We start from the raw sequence: 20,616 nt of genomic DNA, 5'->3' as shown, positions 1-20,616 counted from the left end.
CAATCCAATTTATTCTAGATTTAAAATTAATGAAAAACAAATTAATATCACCAACGTAAATGATGTAATAACGAACATATAATACTAATACTAGTTAAAAAGCCTCTAGTTTTTTAAGACTAGGTCCATATGGCCTTCAGAAATCTCAATCATTGGAAAAAATCAACAAATTACCTGTTCGAATTTCAATATTTAATACAGTACATTTCATATATATATGCCTACACGACTCGTCCTAGATTTTTGTATTCTCGTGGTAAAGTCACATTTTTACTCAATTAGTCAACATAGGATACTAATTTATGAATCTACTAACGGCACAGAACACCAAGCTCTGAGATAAAACGGTCAGTGGTATCGGCAACATGCTTTATTAAAAATGATCGGTGCTTGTGAGAGAGATCGATAGCGAAATGGTTTGAGAGTGACAGAGATGAGAGATAGGAAGCAGAGGAAAGACGAAAGACAATGGCGAAAGGATAAACCAAAACACTCAAAACGGTGATATGGCTATGAGTTCGTCAAAGAATGTTTGTTAATGTGTCAAAGGTTTTTAAACGGAAATATAGGAATGTTTATTTAAACCGTGTATAATAATAATATTAATTTGAGTTCAGTTAGCAATACTATAAATGTGAGTATGTATTATGAAACGTTTTCAGTTGCTTGCAACATGGCATGAGTTATAAATACTTATGGTCCCATTAGAATTTGGGCTATTGAATGTTTACATAAAGTATTTTTTTTTATCATAACTTTAATTTCTTTGGTGGATATTTGGTATAAATATGTGTAAAACTATACAGATTTTCCATTTCTCTCCCGAAATAAAAGTCACAAATTTTTTAGTAACAATGTTCAACAGAAGACCAAGGAATCCTGTGGATCAGAAGCTCTTGATGCAGATTAGAAATGGTCACCTGAATGAAGGTGAGTTTTTTGATTGATCAAATGAAGAGATTCTGAAAGTAGGTTTCGCAAGCCATTACCGTAAGAGAATTCCCTATGATAAGTGAGAATTTATGTGAAAAGTGAGCTAAATCAATTACAGATGAAAATAATTCTGTATGTTTTGTGAAATATCCAGTTTTATATAGTTATTCAGGTTTTAACTTATTTTGTTATGCCTGTAAAACGAAGAATTTTTTGAATTGTACATGGTTGGTGCTTGGCTAATAATTTATCTCTTAGTGATTCTAAATGTAAAATTGTAACGTATACAAAGAAAAAAATCTCTGAGTTTTCATACCTGAATGGAACTGCCTTATTACGAGATACTTCCATAAAAGATCCTGGGGGTTGTCTTTGATTCTGAACCGAGTTTTTTGGCACATTGATTCTGAAATTTCAGAGGCATTTAGGGTGTATGGTTTTATAGTGCACGATTGCAGAAATTTTACTAACATTGCTACCTTGAAGATTTTTAATTTTTCTTATGTTAGGTCATAGTTAGAATATTGTTCTACTATATAGAGACCTCACTATCCTTCACACATTATTAGGATCAAAAACATACAGTAAAATTCCATCAATATTTGTTTCCTAAAGTTGGCAACAGCTACCCAGTTGATGATAGACAGATTCAACTTAGAGAGCTTAGCATCTATTTCATGGGTCCATAAACTGGTTCATAATTTTATTGATTGTCTTGATATATCAATTCCACTAAATTTCAGGGTACACAATTCGTGGGCAGAAACAATTTAACTTTCTATAATTTCGACCAAGAATCAATTTTTATTACAGGAGTTTAATCCGAACGCCAAACTGTTATTATTAACACCTCTGCACATGTTTCAATCACCAAGGGATCATCTTCAAGAGGAAAAGTTTAATATTCCTCTTCAAGAGGGAGAGTTTAATCTTCCTCCTGAAGATGATCACTTGATGATTGAACCACATGTCAAGGTGTTGAAAATAACAGTTTGATGTTGTTATTAACCTCCAGTTATATTTATTACTACACCAAAGGTTCCAAACAATGCATCACAAGAACCAATCTCCTTATGAAATCACTAATCAGCACAATCTGCAATAATTTTAACAAAATTTGCAGAGTTAATCTGGTATATCTTGATATAAACTAAGTACGTAATGCAAAATCTGTAATATTTTTCTTGTTTTTTTCCATTGTACTTATAGTTATCTTTTTTCGTAGTAGCATTCTTTTTTTCTTCACCTTGAACTCTTGTTATTCTAATATTGATTTCCAAGGGGATTGTACAATCTGTTGGGCAATAAATGTTATTATTTTTATTCCTATTGAAATCTAAAAATTGTTTGATAACATTCTTCCATGGAATGGGCATCTAACTCTAAGTACATCAAATTAACAACTTAATGTACTGAAAAATTTAATTATTACACTGTAACTCCTCCTAATTATTGGAATTCAAACTGTGAAAGGTCTATATACTAGGCCATATTTTTGTCTAGTCTACTCATTCCAGAAATACTTATCTTGAATAGAATTTGGAATCCCAACTAGAATATCTGTAAACCAGATCGAGCTTTTGACTTTATTCGGTATACAATCTTGACTACTAATTGCAGTTTTTATTGTAATTTTACAATTAAAATGCCATTTTTACTATCAAATATATATTCATTGGAAACATTCAAAAATAACTCAATTGTTTTTTGTTTCTTGCAACTCGATGAATAAAAAATGTTTATGGTTTGCCAATTTGAATGATTTCATATATCCAATAATAAAAAAGTTGCACTCAATATGAATCAGCCTGTATATAATATATTCCAACTGAAATGAGTTTATATTGTAATCAATTTTATCCATAATATAAATATTAGATTGTCGTTTTCAGGATTCAATTGCAGAAAGCCGAGTTCAGCATCTATCAAATCCATATCAAAGTACAACCTTTTGCATTCTTATTTCGAATGCGATTTTAATGGTGAATACTCGAAGAGGATTGCCCACGAACTCAAAAGGTATGTGTTTTCCCTAATTTGGGTTTTATAAATGTCACATTGAAGTTTTCCACAATAATGTTTATTTTTCTACTAACCGCTGAATTTTTTCGATTGAAGGCAGATGAATTCAAGATCACCTCCATGGCAGTGCATATAACTTTCCATTGTACACATTGTCCATGCTTTTTTTATCATATTTTTATTTCTATTCATTGAAAGTTTTATTTAACTGGTTTACCATGTACAGTCATCAAGATATACCAAGAATGTAGTTATTAGAACATTTTATAGAAGTAGATTTGTCCATTTATAAATTTCTCAAATCAGTTTTCATTTCAATGAATTTTACTTCAAATATTTCAACGCCAAGAGGAAGAAGAGGATTGTTGAAGATGAAGACATCATCAAGAAAGAAGAGAGAAGAGAGAAGAAAGAAGAGCAGAAAACTTTGAATTCACTATTGGTCAACATTTCTCATTCTTACACTAATGTTGTGTTATTAACATTCTACTTGTTTGTTTTTCTAATAATTTTAATTGATTCATGAATTACTTTCCTTTGCAGACAAATAAAGAGCTGTAACAAGTATAAACAGCTAGAACCTACATTTACAGATTTTGTTCGACAGAAGATCCTTTATGTACATAACTATAATATGAAAGTGATGGGGGTGAGTTATTTCAAAAATTTGAAGCTTCATTATATTGCTTATAAAAAAAACGTAGAAAACATGTGTTTCCTCCTATGGGTATATTTCTTGAATCTAAATTGCATTCAGATTCATCACTGGCATTCTAGGTGTTCCCTTTTCAGCATTTTGACCTTTTTTTATTCATCAATGTGTATAAATAACTTCGGATTTTTATGGGTTTGTAGGCATGACAATTGAGTGGTGAGAGGAGTGATGGCTTCAGGGTGAACCTGAATGCAATTTTTTCTATTGCAATGCAGTGTGATTAATTTTCTGACTTGTGTTCTAAACTGCCCGTTTCTTTTTTTTTCACTTTTCACTATAGATGCCTCATTAATGAAATGTGTATAACTTTCATATTTTATCATTGATTAAGGTTAATGAGAAGTTAATTTATTGTGATGCTAAATAAACTTCTTGCGGTAAATATAATAATAATAGCAATGTGTCTTTATTCTGGTCAATCTAGAATACATTCATTTTTTTATATTTGGAAAATTATTTACTGAGATGTTTGTGGAATGTCTGTGCCATGACCCTTAAAATTCTTGATATTCATTATGTACTGTTGTTGCTGTGCAAGTAAATATTCAAATATTAGTACTTCTCACATCTCCATCACAATATGTTTTGTACTATGAGATCAAATGGTAGTTTATAGGTAGTGACAGTTTCATTCATTTTTATCATCAATTTTTACATTGATTCTATTAATATTATTTGTTCTGAATAATAGCTGTAACAGGGGCTAACATAGAATTGAAGTATAAACATTGAAATTAAAATTTCTGATGAAGTTGGATTCTAATTTCTCAATCTTAGCCGGTTGATATATGTTGTCTTAAGATATTGAAAAGTTTGAAAATTTCATAGCATGAAATTAACTGTTCAATGAATCGTTCTTATATAAAACCTCAGGGGTTAGCCCCTGAGGGGTATTAAATTTGTCCATGGTATGTGGAGTGGTGGGTTTGGTAGGTGCATGGTGCATGTTGCTAATGTGACAGGGATGATTTGTCATAAAATGAAGAAAATAAAAAGAAGACTTGCACTTTTTCCTATAAATATAAAAATTGTCCTAGTGGACAAACTGGTGGAGCACCATCTAACTGAAACCAAATATTTGTCCCCAAGTTCAAAGGTACTTTCTCTAGCTTGACTAGCAGATTGTTTTGTAAAAATTGTGAAAACTGTGGATCATCTAATCGTTCAAGTTACTCAAATTGGGATCGTTTTCAATGTTTGTGTATTTTTCTACTGCCCAGTAGTGTATACTTGAGTTGTGATTAATAAAGTAAAACTGGAACCCTTGGTGTAAAATAAATCCAAAACCAGCATTTTCCTAATTAGGAATCACACGTTAAAAGGTAAGACCTCGTTACTCCTTAGCTCGCACAAATTTCGACTTCTGAGGGTGGTTGTTCATAGGGGTGCGATAGCTCGTTAACAGAAAAAACATATTTTAAACATCAGAAATACAATACTCTTCTCAACGCCCGTTTTACCAACCAAGTTGGCGTCTTCAGGAACTATATAGTAGTAGACTTGATTTTAGGAATCCTAACATACAATATATAGTTTTGCATATGTAAATCATTTATATACATATATAATTTTAAAGTATGTCATGTATTATAATTTGATACATTCTAATAATAACTTTTTGAATACTTTTAAGGAACTTACATGTTTTATTTTATCAGGTAAATTATTGAAGCTATCTAGACCTTTAAAGAACAATGAATTCATTCCACTCTTATAGTTTGTTCGGGATATATAAAATGTATTACATGATCTTGTTTTATATGAATGAATAACTATTTCGAACTAAATATCTGCTAAGATAGGCTGGTTGTATCCCACTCGTAATTTTGAAAATGAAAATCAGGCTAAAATAATATAGTCTTTTATGTACCGGCTGCCATTGTAGAGTATTCAACATAAATTCAATAGGGGTATACTGGTTGCATCTCAAAATAATTCTGATACCTCGATTTTGTAGTTTCTGCAACTGTCCAATTTGATTTTGGTTGAAGAGATTCATCAGTGTGGCACAGTAGTAAAAGTGTGGCCTATTATGCAGTTGTAACATGTTAGTCTAGCAAAGGTTGCTAAAGATTTTGAAATTCTTAAGAAAAAAATACATTTTCTTATATATCTTTCTATTGGTATATTCAGCATGCTTATTCAAATATAATTGATGGTCTATAATAAATCCTAGGCACTTAATTTCATTTAGAATTGTGAGTTGATATGTTGATATGGTGATATCAACATCGTTAGTATCAATCTTTCTTTGATTCAAATTTGATGTAACAATCATTGCTTTAGATTTATTGATATTCAATTTGAGTTTATTTACTTGTAGATATAATTCGGATGCTCTTTAAAGATATATTGTTTATTTATTGATTGAAGTTTTCCTATTGATTGTTTCAAAGTCACGTTTGAAATCTAGAAATATAGCAACAGTATATTCTTTTGTATCAATACTTTTTTCCACTCTGTAACTGTTAATTGTAAAGCGGTTTCGCATGAGTGATTCTTGCGAAAACCAGACTGATTTTTGATGAATAAATTATTTTCATTAAAGTATATAACTAGTTGTTGATATAGTGCCAGTTCTAGTACTTTTTCAAGCGTTGGAAGACTGATGATTTAACGAAAAATTACTTGCATCACTTGTATTATTTATTTTTGGAATTGGAGTGACTGTACTAACTTTGTATTGGTTTGGAAACAATCCTGTATTCATAAAGTTTAATATTACATGCCCAGACACATCGAAAGTTTCTTTTAACAATTTACTATTGATAGTTTGAAGGTGATTGACAATGTTTCATGATGAATTTCACTAGTTCGGACTTCCATTGTCTACTATATAAAATGATTTGAAATCCCTGAAACAACTAAAAAAGAATAATTAAAAATTAATAGCTGAAAATAACAATTATATTAAGCAAAAATAACCTGAAATGAAATAATAGTGAAATAAACTACAAGTAAAAATAGAACAATTGAATAAATAAAAACAAAATTAAAATAAAGGAACGAAAAAAGAAAATCAAAATAAAAAGTGTAGAGATTCCAAGTCACGTTAGTTCACGACGTTTCGATTGTTAGTATCTACAATCGTCTTCCGGTGATGACTGTACTGATTCCTCCGAGAGATGACTATTTATAGGTCGTTCAAATACTTTCACTTATTCCTGCTTTCCATTTTCCGCTTCACTGGTTCCGTGGGAGATGACCGTTTTGGCAGGAGTTGGCCATTTTTCGCTTGATGATGGGTTTCCATATGTTGCATATTTCTACGCTGGCCTGGCTGAATACGTTGTTGGACAACATGTATGCGGCTTCCTTGAATTTTCTCCTAAACCAATGTTCCTCTCTGTGCAAGATCTCAGCTTGGGACTACTCGATGTTGTGTTGATGGGTCCAAACATGGTCTGCTATTCCTGATTTGCTGGTTTCCCCTCGCTGTGTGTGCTTCTTGTGCTCGGCAATGCGAACATTCAATGGCCTCTTAGTTTCACCAATATAGGATTTTCTGCACTCACAGGGTATCCGGTAAATGCAATTCTTGGAATCGCAGTCCGCGTTTGGTGGCCTGGTTTTCGTGAGGCTGCTACGGATAGTGTTACCGGATCTGAAACAGGTTCTGATGTTGTACTTGGAACCAATTCTTCTTATCCTCTTCGATAATCCTCTAATGTAGGGAAGTGCAAGCACTGGTTGTGACGGCTTCTCTTCCTTGCGAGGCTCCTGCTGTCTTTTAGCCAAAGTCTTTTCTACCATCGCTTTGGAGTAGCCATTCCGTTGAAGATCATTTTTGATGATGTCTAGTTCCTTCTCGAGACCATCCTTCGTATTACAGAACCCAAAAGCACGGTCTAATAGAGTTTTGATGATTCCTCTTTTTGTCGATTGATGGTGGTTGGATTCGTGGTTCAGATACTGTCCCCTATGAGTGGGTTTTCGGTATACAGATGTTTCCCACTTAGTGTCGGTCCTCTTCACCAAAACGTCTAAAAATGGCAATTCGTTGTGGATTCCCTTCTCCATTGTGAAAGTGATGGAAGGTCTCACGCTGTTGATGTGTTTCAGGAAGGCGTCTAGTACAATATTTCCATGGTTCCATATTATGAAGGTGTCGTCAACATATCTCAACCAGACTCGGGGTTTCTTGTGGGCTTCTTCAATGGCCAGAGTTTCAAACCACTCCATATATAATTACTAGGATGCTGTGTACGAAACTGTTATTTCCAACTGAAGGACGAATTATTTACACAAGATGAGGGACTGCCAATGGGATCGCCACTTTCACCAGTCATGGTCAACATATATTTTTACTTGTAGTTTATTTCACTATTATTTCATTTCAGGTTTATTTTGCTTAATATAATTGTTATTTTCAGCTATTCATTTTTAATTATTCTTTTTTAGTTGTTTCAGCGATTTCAAATCATTTTATATAGTAGACAATGGAAGTCCGAACTAGTGAAATTTACTATTGATAATTTCACTTTTATTTACTTTATCAAGAAGAAAACTGTTTTCATCTCCGGAAGAAGCCTATTACTTGGTTGGTAAAACGCGCGTCTAGAAGAGTATTGCATTTCTGCTGGTTGGGAAAAGTTCTTGTTTTGGGTATATTGTGTATGTTAAATAATCCTGTGCACTTTTAGTTTGATTCATATGTCCAATAAATCGAATTGAAAAAATTTGGACATTTTTGATTCTCTGGCATTCCTTTGCAAAATATTCTTTGCTGATTATCTTATGGTAGAAGAGCTTGTACTTGTTAGATATGATAAGGGTTGAATAATTGCGTTGAATTCATGCATCTGTAGCTTTGAGTATGCTAGTATAGAATGAGATGCTTGCGTGTGGAAATTTTTTAATTTGCTAGAAGTCCTTTGTTGAGAATCAAAAGGGGAATATTGTTACAAGAGATTAGTTTTTTAGAAAAAAACTTTTGTCTTTTTATTTCTCCATTATTGAACAAAAAATGTGAGAAATTTCTAATGCAAGGAAGAAATAAATTAACTGTAATAAAATCTTCTCATAAAGATATGTAGAGAATACAAAGAATTTTTTTCAGATAGAAATTGAAAAAAAGACCTTTCCGAAAAAAAATCTTTCACATAATGAAAAGAAAAACTCTTTTTTGATTTTAAATAAAATACTTTCGTGTAAACATGGAATTACATGAATATATATTTTTCCAATTCAGTTTGTAATACCATTCATTATGGAATTGAAACAGATATGATTCATAGGGAATCTACACAATGTGATATATGAAAGAGTATATAAACTGTCACTTACATAGAACACTATTATCCTCAATGCTGTACTTTGAAGTTTCATGACAAGACACTTGTTTTATCACCTCATCAGCACTATTCGAATAACATTACATCTTGTTCATAACATTATGGCTTCATGTTACGAGAAGAGACAAATCTACTCTTGAGACGATGGCATAACCTTTACTTGGTTGTGTCATTATGAACTTGGGGTCTTCCTTCCTGGTTTGGTTGTCCATAGATAGGTTTTCAAGTTAGGCATTGCATTGTGTATGCAAATAAAAACTTGATAGTCGAGTTGATTATTGTCTCTCCAAAACAAGTACTTTTCTTAATCACCAGAAATGCAATACTCTTCTCGACGCGGGTTTCACTAACCAAGTTGGCGTCTTCGGGAGATGAAAAAATCTAGTTAGAGAGGAGAGGAAGTAAGAGAGTAGTCGAGAAGAGTAGTGCATTTCTGGTGATTGGAAAAAGTGCTTGTTCTGGATTTATTCTACTCCAGGGGTTCCAGTTTTGCCTTTTATTAATTGTCTCTATACAGGTACTGCTCATGATATACCTCTAATGCGCCTTCACGTTGCTTAACTAATAAATTCAATGCATTTGTACATATTCCCTTGGTGTGTACTGCATAAATGTTTTTCCAAAATCAATAAAACTATGTTAACTTGAAGATAAAGAGAACTACTGAGCTGATTATTCGTGATTGTTTTAGTTTTGTAGCAAATTGATAGGCAAGCATCCGCTATCTGTTTATTTTTGAGTTGTTGAAAACAGGAATCCAAGTCTTTACTACTCATTAATAGGCAGGCAGCAAGCAAGCCTACATACAATTTAGTTAATACATTATTTTTTCTGTGGCCCAGCTTTTGACACCCTATAAACGAAAACCCTCAGAAGTCGAAACTTCTGCGAGCTCAGAAAATGTAACACTGTTCCATATAGTGGTCGATAAAATTAGTAAAACTCATCACTCACGCTAACCGGCTGTTCCCAACTATTTTTGTAGTAGGGATAAGATCACATCATGTTAAAAAAACTGAATCTTGGAATTTGTAAACATTTGATTTGATTAGTACAAAATTTGGTCTTTTTTACCAAAAGAGATGTCTGTGTTGAAAGTGTTGTCTTGAGCTACCTTCATTTGAACATTTCAAAGTAAGACAAAGTATGACAATCTTGCCATATACTTCCGAAAAAAACTCAATAAAAATGTTCTATGGAGAATTGGACCTCATGTTATATAACTTTTTTATCAGTAGTGACATCCTTTATTACCTCTTTCAGTTTAGACCATACTAATGAGACACTCTGTATATGTTTTGGCTTGATTTTGTTGATTTTGAGTTTCAGTTCAAGTTTTAGATTTTTACATTCATGATGGGTGTACCACCTACAAATAATAAAATTAATCAGAATTATGATAACATTATATATCATTAACATAAACTACGATTAGGTATTTCAATTTAATTTTTACTAATATTAGGTTGTTTCAAAAGTTTTACCCGTTTTAATGTCATGTGTTTTTGTACCTCCATATCTCAATAAATATGTATTTTACAGTGTCATGGTATATAGTATAGAAAATGTTATACTGTATACATTAATGGTGTTAATTTTTTCCAAATTTAATTTTTTTTTGCCTCTTATAACAAAGCGCTGCCGAAACAGCCTGGAAAATTAATCAGGCATTTGCCAGTGATAGTGTTAATGAAAACGTTAACGTTGATTTACGAAATTTCGTTCCGAAAATTTTAGCCTCTAAGATGAGCCCCCGAAGTGGCCGACCTGCAGTAATCCAGGACGAGGATTTAAGGACCCTGGTGGAGACTGACCCATCACAAACGGTGCGTGGGATGGCGGAAGAACTGGGCGTCAGCTCCCATGCGGTTTTTGATGGTTTAAAAGTATTGGAAAGGTCTAATTGCTTGATCTGCATGATATAACCGATCGACAGAAATTTTCACCTTTCCAAGACTGTTCTTTTTTGCTCTTTTGTAACCGAAACAATCCTTTTTTGGATCTAATCGTCATGTGTTATTAAAAATGGATCCTCAATGACAACAGAAGACATTTAGGACAATGGTAGGACACCGATGAACCACCCAGGCCCTTTCCAAAGGTGACCCACAAAAAAAATACCATGGTTAGTGTATGGTGGTCAGCGGCAAGTGTGATTCACTATAACTTTCTGCATCTGGGTCAAAGCATCACATCAGTGTCCTCATGTGAGGAAATCAACGAAATGTGCCGAATTGCGTCAGCAGCAGCCGGCACTGGTCAACAGAAGAGGTCCGATCCTGCTCCACGACAACGCCTGTTCGCACGTTTCACAAATCACCGCCCGAAAATTAAACAAATTGAGCGTCGAAGTTCTGCTTCACCCACTATACTTCCCAGACATATCGCCAACTGACTACCATTTTTTCAAGCATTTAGATAACTTTCTCAAACGGTAGAACTTCACCAATCAGGACCAGGCAGAATCAGCCTTCGTCGACTTTATCACGTCGACTTCATCGAATCCCGAGCACAAATTTTTCATGGTGACAAAATTAATTAACTTGCGTCACATTGGCAAAAGTGCACTGATTCAAATGGCGCTTGTTTCCATTGAATTGAATAATATATCACAGTTTAACGTAGACGCATGAAAACGGACAAAACTTTTGAAACAACCTAATGATTTCACTTCGAAAACTGAACGTCTATAACACCGAATGCTGTGTGGGTACTAGCATTTTATTATTATGAATCTATCTGTACTCAAAATCATCCATTGTTATCTTTATTGCTATTTCAAAATTTGTTCTGTAGTAACATTCTGCAAAATCCTAATGAAACTATATATACCACAATTTCAATTTACTTATTTAGGCACATATTTTTACACACTCACGAAGTAGTTACCAACCGCTTCAATAAATGTGACTAGTGGTTTGCTAAATCTTTGTAAAAATTGATAGAACTTGTGTATGCTTTTCAACTTTAGAAAAATATTTTTATTTTATTTTCGTCTTTGATCATGTCTAAGAAAGAATAAACAAAACATTTTAAGTTTATTCCAAAAACCGTTTTTCTCAGATCATGGTTCTATACTTCAAATACAAGTGTTGACAAATATTTGTTGCGAATGTACTTATACAGATATGGCATGTGAATTTGAATGTTGAACAGTCTTTTTAAACATTTAAGGGAGTAGCTTCACTACAATGTCTCATGGATTTTCTCTATTTTTTCCAAATCAAAACTAATTCAGTTGTGAAGAGTTTTGGTTCATGTTGCAACACATGCTCTGTCGATAATACTTCGAGAAAAATTTTTTTGTTTTTCTATGTCCACAGTCTATATAATAGGACCAATTAAATGGTGAACATAGACAGTTACTTGACGGCTAGAATTGGAATCACATTCGGGTCTAAGAATTTTTTGGAGTAGCTTCAGATCTTCTCAACTTTTCTTCCTCAGTATTGAAATTAAATTATCTATTTGTGGTTTATACAGATTCTAATTGACTGCAGTTAATGTTTGTCTTGTTTTAGACTCTTTATTTTCCTTCCTAGTAATTTCCTCTTCAGAAACTCTGAAACTATGTATATTTCTTGCTCCTACAGCAATTTCAATGTAGATGGCCGAAAGGGAGAACCGGAACATTTTGCAAAAACAATTAAATTCTAAACTCTAAACTTTTGTGGGCCTCTCTTGTGACTAAAACATCTAAGATGGTAGCTTATCTTCTATTATTCAACTTCATCCAGCCCTTATTATTGTTTTCAGAGCTCTCGAGAGTGTAAAAAATTATTTGGAAACATTTTCATTTATAACATATTTGGATATATAAATATATCCAAAACTGTAGTACAATATTTGTTTTATGTAAAGATGGTATCTCACTGACATCGATCTGCTGCTAACTATCTCTAGCTAATGTGATATTAGTTGCTTATGTTTCGTGTTCATGACATGTTGCTTATGTTCAACATTTCAAAAATGCTTGTAACAATGAATTGTAGGAAATGCTCACCTCTTTGGTTAGGGTTGCTTCAGGTCAGGTGGTGTGCAGTGGCTTTGCAGCTAATTATGAGCTGTGATCCGACTAATCGGCAGGTCCTTACTTACTATTCTACATCCCTGGTTTGTTGAGGGTTCCAAACCATATGATAGGTCCGCTGATTCAGTTATGATTTTTTCAGAGCTGTCCTCACTAGTCGTTTTTAATTTCCCCGCCATTATGTCCTTTGTACCGAATCACCTCAATGACAGTATAACCCTTTTCTGTTAATTATACTTACTCTTGGGGTCTCTTAGATTTTCTTATAAATTTTAACTTCCCCCGGACATCTCCCAATCCCATGACTTTTTCCCTGCAGAACCAGATCTCTAAAATCTCGATAACGTGAAAATTGTGCTGGTGATAATGTTTTAAAAAAAGTAGAAATCTATCTGCATAATAGTTGCAGCAATATCGAACTCCATAATCTCCCCAAGGACCACTGAGCTCTCCTCATAGTGTCGGAGGTTAGTGCTACTTTCATTATAAGAGAGAAGGGTCACTATTCCTACTGTTCAAAATTTTGTAGCATATAGTACCCACGAGTATGAGCGAACGGGTGGTCCTTATACATGGCGCCCTTTGCATAGATGCAGCCAAGTACTTGGGAGATGTCTGATATCCCAGAGGGTTTTATTGGTGGTGACATATAAAGTCAGGTCAGGTACTATTCATCGTTCAGGACAGATCACATAACATCACTGTATAAAGCCCATTTTGGTTGACTTTTACAACAAACTAGGGTTTTTTCTATTCTGACCTGCGGTCAGAATACAATTTATTGAATGATTTTCACTATAAAGGGTTTTACAAAAACCGCTACACGTGTTTCGCTATTCAATAGCTTTCTCAAGCATAAACTATAAGTTACTTCTAAATTACAACCATTTGATACTGTAACCTATTACCTACTCGTATGTCTAATTTCTAATGAATAAATCTACCTGAAAAGGTAGGTAACTATATCAATGAATTTTTCGAAAATACCCTAAATATATCCAACTATTTTTATCTGGAAATGAACAGATTCACTAATGACGAATTATTTAATTCCGTTTGATCGGTCATAAGATGAGAGTTTTTGAATATGTTTATTTCCATACTCTCCAACAGGTTAAGTTTCAAACCTTTCTTCTGAAAATGGAGGGGCTTGTATTCATGGTTGAACTCATGTCCCTCTGTGATTAAATGAGTGGCATATGTGGAATTTATTTTTCCATTCTGAAAACTATATTTGTGTTTCTTTATGTGGGGTTCCAACGTTCTTCCAGTTTGACCTATGTAACACATCGGACATGATCCACATGATAATTTATACACTCCCGATTTTTCGGAACAAGCCACCGAAGAAAAAGACCAAAGACAATGAACTATGTTCGCAATATAAGTTCTTTCACAAATTTGTCAATCTCACGAACACCAGTTTCACAGAACATGAAACTTTAGAAGTTTTAGGAATTGATACAGATATCGCGTTTATGGGGACATGTTACGCCAATAAACATATTGCTGCAGAAATTTTAAAATCTGAAAAAAAGGATAAAGGTAGGTTCAATCCGGAATTGAAACTAGTTAATTCCATAAAAGAGAAATCGACCGAAAATAATGTTACTGAATAATCACTTTAAATACTACAAACACTTCAACTATTATTTGAATGTCTATCGCCTTACTAGATCAATTCGCGTACCGCACTGTAACGTCCACTTGACAGTGTACTTGACTGCCTCGATATGCCCGCCGCTAGCATTTAAATATCGTAATCGAACATCGTAAGAATTTTCGCCGAAGTTCTTTGCTGCTTCTTGTGCGACAAGGAACATTGGACATTCCAGCGCTCTTAGCTACGTCACATTCGGTTTATGGTTACCAGTGGCGGCCGGCGTTACTTTCTTTCGGGCATGATCTACAACAATAAAATTGTTTTTACATGAGCTGATGAAGGCTCATAGCCATGAACAAAGAAGAATGCGTAGAGAAGACATTAGACTTTCTAAATGCTGACATGTACGATAGTCTCAGAAACGACCCCAGCCATTTATATCAGAAAGGAGTCAAGGAAACTTTGAAAAATATAAATTGTGTCATGGATGAAACGGAAAAATGGAAAAATTCCGATCGTTAGTCGTGAACCCACTACCACCTAAATTTTTATTTCGTTGATTAAATTACACAAAGATAACTACCCGATTAGACCGGTAGTTTCATTCGTCACAGCTCCTTCAGTTAAAATATCCATAAATCTCATTGCAATTATTCAAAACCACACCAATTTCAAATAAATTCAGTTTGAGGAATTCATACCATTTGATCAAGGAAATTCAAGATATTACACTCCCGGATAATGCCAAATTGATTTCATCCCCAGTATTCCTCCAAATGAAACAATTACTCTTGTAGATAATCTATTGGACGAAGTCTGTCAATCCTGTAGTGAAAAAGGAAATATTGAACTTGCTTACAGTGTGTTGGTTACATAATTACTTCCAATTCAATGAAACTTTTTCCTGCAAAGGTCTCATAATGAGAAACCCGCTTAGTCCTATTCTGGCAGAGATTTTCATGGACGATTTGGAGAGAAAATACACAGTAACCCACTGGTATGAAGTTTCGTGTATTGGTATAGATATGTGGATGATATCTTGGTATGTTTCACAGGAACGAACAGGCAGTTGACTATATATTTGAATTTCATCAATTCTCTCCACCCTTCTATCACATTCACAATGGAGATGGAAAAAAGAACGACTTTATAAACATTTTTTGGACTTGACAATAATAAAAGTTAACAACAAACATGATTTTTCAATTTATCGTAAACCGGCACATACATTATTATCATTCATAATTCGTCCACCCACCCGTATCAGCACAAAGTAGCAGCTTTCAACAGTATGATCCACAGACTGATAAATGTGCCCTTGTCAGAGGCGAATTTCAATAAAGAACTGAACATAATAAAACAAATAGCCGTCAACAATGATTACGATAGCAGTCTAATACATTCTTTATTATCAAAAAAGTTATACAGTCAAGCTTTGAAAGGAGTTTACCCAATTCGAAGAGAAGAGGACAAAATTTATAGAACCTTAACCTACTTAGGCCAACCCACTACAAATATTTCAGATTTTCTGCACAGCAAAGGTGTAAATATTGCTTTCAAAAGCAGCAACAACTTAGGCATGCACATTAAGAATAACAAAGATAAAAGTTCAGTTTCAGAAAAATCGGGAGTGTATAAATTATCATGTGGGCCATGTTCGATGTATTATATATGTCAAACTGGAAGAACGTTAGAAACCTGCATAAAGGAACACAAATACTTTCGAAAAATGTATTGATAATAGTTAATGAATTTATACCTGACCTTTTCAGGTAGAATTCATTAGAAATTAGGCATACGAGTTGGTAATAGTTTCGAGTATCAAATAGTTGTAATTTAGAAATAACTTTTAGTTTATGCTTGAGAAAGCTATTAGTGAAACACGGGTTTTTTAAAACCCTTCATAGTGAAAACAATAACTTCTATTATTTATTTTTTGGGAAAGAAAGTTTTTGGCTTTCTACTACTCCATCTGATACAAAAAAATGGATGAGAGAATCTTCCAAAGAAAGGAAGGATTATTCAATTTGAAAATAAGTAACTCTATATACAAACTGAATAGAGAAAAGTATCTTCTGTATAATTCAGTGTTCATATAGAAGTATTTGTTTCGAAAGAATTTTTTCTTTCGTGTAATTCAATGTTTATATGAAAGTAGCTGTTTCAGGACGACTTTCTTTCAGTTTGTGTCTGAAAGTTACTTCTTTGCATGATCTACACATCCATGTATAGAGTTACTTATTTTCAAATTGAATAATCCTTCCTTTCTTTGGAAGATTCTCTCATCCATTTTTTTGTATCAGATGGAGTAGTAGAAAGCCAAAAACTTTCTTTCCCAAAAAAATTAATCACTCCTAAAAATATAACCCTTTCAATTCTATTATTTAGTTTTAATATGGATTTTCATCAAGTATCGACCAGTTCTATTCAATCTCTTTTACTATTCTTCTGTCTTTCTGTAGGAAAATATTGTTTAGAATTAGTCAAAATACTTAACTGTTGAAGACTAGAAAAATACTTTTAATCTGGATAGTTAACATACAGTGTGACCCATTTTTAATGGAAACACCCCCCTAAAATTTGAAGTTGTAAACCGATTTTAATATTTTTTTTTGAAATGTCAAGTACTAAAAGGTCTACCTTGGGATAAAATTTGAAATGTTTATTTAAGTTTCAGGGCATACTACGATATTTTTTCTTTGTCGAAAATCGGGATTTTTTATTAGCGATTTTTTTATTGAAAAAATCACTACGCCACTGGATTCAGAGTGCCTCTAAACAGGTGTGACCAAAATTTCATAAAAAAATATTAATTATTAACAAAGTTATGACAACTCAAAAATTCGAAAACTCACACAGCTAACAGCTAACAAAAAACACCCTATATCAACAGATATAGCCATGAGAATATTTTTTTTATGATTTCAACAATAAAGTGCCTCCAGATGAAAAAAAAAAACAAATAACGTAAATATTTTTAATGAAAATAACGGAATTGCATTCAAGTTTTCACGCAAATTAACTAAAACGAAGACCTAATATTTCAATTTAAATCTCAGTTGTGAAAGATTTAAGTGTACTATTGTCAACAATATTCACCTTACAGTTCTTCGAATTATTTTGTGTCATGGCTGCAAGATTGAGCGTAAGAGAGAAAATTGAAATTGTACGCCTTTCGGGAGATGACGTTACAAGTGCTAGAGAGGTTTGTAGAGTATTTAATGAGAGACATCCAGATCGTCCTCGTATTAGCTGCGGTACGGTAAATAAAATAAATAAAATATTCAAATCATCTAAAGGAACAATTCGTTCAGGCCAGTCTCAACACCCTACACAGTAGGTTAATGGACTGACACCTATCAGAAAACAACTACTCCCCTGGCTAATACCACGAAGGGCGTTGGATTATATCCGACAGGTGTCAGTGCAGGATTCTTCACAGAAGTTATTCCTGCATATGCTGTTGGCAATACAACTGCCGCAATAGATTTTCAATTATTGGAACACACTTGCAGACCGGTTTCGGGCTGTTTGGCCACTCGTCAGTGCAAGGTAGTGTATATCATCAACATAAAGTCGATGATTTCCGATAATTGAAAATCGAATTCCGTCAGAGTATCATTCCTCAAACTAAGCTGAAGACTACAACAAACAACAGGTTTGTCGTCGCTCCATCTGCCTGTGAACGAGGTAACCAACTGCATATCCAAATTTGCCCAATTCCTCGTAAAAGGAAAAAAATCTTTCACGTATAGTCAGTGGGCATACTTGAAGACTGGCTAATGTGTAGGGTGTTGAGACTGGCCTGAACGAATTGTTCCTTTAGATGATTTGATTTATAGCCAGTCTTCAAGTATGCCCACTGACTATACGTGAAAAATAAAAAATTCAATGAAACTGGTGCAGTATCAAAAATGATGTTAAAAAGTAATCCTGTACAAAGATGAAACAGGAATGACAGGAATGATCAAATCATTTTAGATTATTTCGGAAATAATCCTAATGCCAGTATAAGGAATGCCACTTTAGATTTGAATATTCCACGAGAAACTATTCGGAGATGTCTCAAGGCGAAGAATATTAAACCTTTCAAGCCAAAATTTTTACACACACTTCAAGAAGGCGACGAAGCAAGACGCCTGGAATATTGTTTATGGGCCCAAGGGGAATATTTGAACAATAGAAATTTCCTAAAAAATATTTTATATACCGACGAAGCCACTTTCACTACGAATGGAGTAGTGTCATCACAGAATTGTCGCTATTGGGCAGCGGATAATCCTAACTGGGTAATAATAAACTGTAAAAGCCAGTATTCCCAAAAAATCAACGTCTGATGTGGGATATTGAACGAACGAATTATTGGTCCTTTCTTTTTTGAGGAAAACATGCGCAGAGGTTTCTAGAATTTTTAAACACAGAGTTTTGGGATGCTATTCACGAGCTGCCAATCAATGAACGATCAAATTTAATTGTCCAGTTAGATGGGTGTTCAGTTCATTATGCCAGAGCTGTGAGGCAATGGCTTAACGAACATTTTCCAAACCGATGGATAGGCCGTGGTAGTCCGTTTATGGCCTCCCAGATCTCCAGATCTCACAGTTTTGGACTTTTTTCTCTGGGGAGTTCTCACACAAAAGGTTTACAAAAACCGCTCAAGAGATAGAAATGAACTTTGTGCAAGAATTCGACAGGTATGTGCAGATATTAGCCCTCAAGAACTAAGGAACGTAATCAGAAACATTCGTAAGCGCTACGACACTTGTATCCAAATACGTGGTGGATTAGTAGAGGCTACTAGAATATGAGTTAGAATTAATTGTTGCACTGAATCGAAACATTTCAATAATTAGTTATTAGTTACGTTTATTAAAATTTTTTGCTTCATTGTTAGTTGAATTGTGTGAATGTAATTCCGTTATTTTCATTAAAAATATTTACGCTATTTGTTTTTTTTTTCATCTGGTGGCACTTTATTGTTGAAATCATAAAAAAAAGATATATTGTGACTGTTAGCTGTGTGAGTTTTCGAATTTTTGAGTTGTCATAACTTTGTTAATAATGAATATTTTTCCATGAAATTTTGGTCACACCTATTTAGAGGCACTCTGCAATAAAAAAAACGGTAATAAAAAATCCCGATTTTCGACTAAGAAAAAATATCGTAGTATGCCCTGAAACTTTAATAAACATTTCAAATTTTGTCCCAAGGTAGACCTTTTAGTACTTGACACTTAAAAAAAATTATTAAAATCGATTTACAACTTCAAATTTTAGGGGGGTGTTTCCATTAAAAATGGGTCACACTGTATATAATAGTATCATTTACCATATTTAGTGAGGGGAATACATTGTACTTTCCAAGTGTGCTTACATTTACTGCAAAAGCTATTTGTCAACGCTATATCATCTTTAGATTATCTTAAAAATAACCAACATACACTGTAGAAGGTGCAATCATTACTTACCTGTATATCATCTAGCCAAAAATTGGTTGTTTTGCAGCATTCGTTTCTGTGACTACGGCAAACTGCGAAGCAATTTAAAAAAATATCCCTATTGTCATGAAATTTTGAAAGTTAAATGCTGATCAGTGGAGGTAACACAGCTTTGATTGATTGATCGATCACATGTAGATAAGTTTCCTCTGGGAAAAATGACATTAGCAATCACTCTCAATATGTATTTTCAGGTAACATTTGCCTACCCTCTTTCCAACGAGTTTGTTGAATTATTGATACAATATGTTCTGATAGAATCCAGGGCTGTGTATAGAAGACAGGACTATTCAGTTGTTCAAGAAACTGAAGCACAAGATAGAATATTACGACTCTTAATCCATATATTCAATTCCTATTATGAAAGTAAAATGGTGCCATTGAAGGAATTATTAGATAAATCTGCCAAGGCTATCATAAATATTTTCATCGATATAAAAAGAGACTACGGTTTGAACAATAGGTTAATGGAAAACATGACTGTGTAAGTTAATCTACAAATATCTTCAATTAAGAGAACA

The 20,616-nt window shown here is 33.6% G+C and overlaps 1 protein-coding gene across 5 annotated transcripts in view; it reads left to right on the top strand.

Moving 5' to 3' along the window:
* The first annotated feature begins 437 nt into the window (after nt 1-437).
* The window catches only part of LOC111509045 (uncharacterized), a 62,084-nt gene continuing 41,905 nt past the window's right edge, over nt 438-20,616 (top strand). For 3 of the 5 annotated variants that reach the window (XR_012465546.1, XR_012465547.1, XR_012465545.1), the window contains exons 1-5: nt 438-634; nt 850-930; nt 2,826-2,952; nt 3,499-3,604; nt 20,290-20,579. Coding sequence is in view for 1 of the 5 variants with exons in the window: in XM_074175795.1 (XP_074031896.1) it covers nt 855-930; nt 2,826-2,952; nt 3,499-3,604; nt 20,290-20,579 (599 nt within the window). In the remaining 4 variants the exon portion in view is untranslated. Of the gene's footprint in view, nt 635-849; nt 931-2,825; nt 2,953-3,051; nt 3,605-20,289; nt 20,580-20,616 lie in introns of those variants that run through there. The other 2 variants (XM_074175795.1, XR_012465548.1) reach the window with 2 other exon arrangements.

Source organism: Leptinotarsa decemlineata, unplaced genomic scaffold, assembly GCF_025532065.1.
Source record: "Leptinotarsa decemlineata unplaced genomic scaffold, Ldec_3_MD MMD2_tig00001344_RagTag_RagTag, whole genome shotgun sequence".
Taxonomy (NCBI): Eukaryota; Metazoa; Arthropoda; class Insecta; order Coleoptera; family Chrysomelidae; genus Leptinotarsa; species Leptinotarsa decemlineata.
The sequence above is the reverse complement of the archived record's forward strand: the minus strand, read 5'-3'. Positions and strand labels throughout refer to the sequence as shown.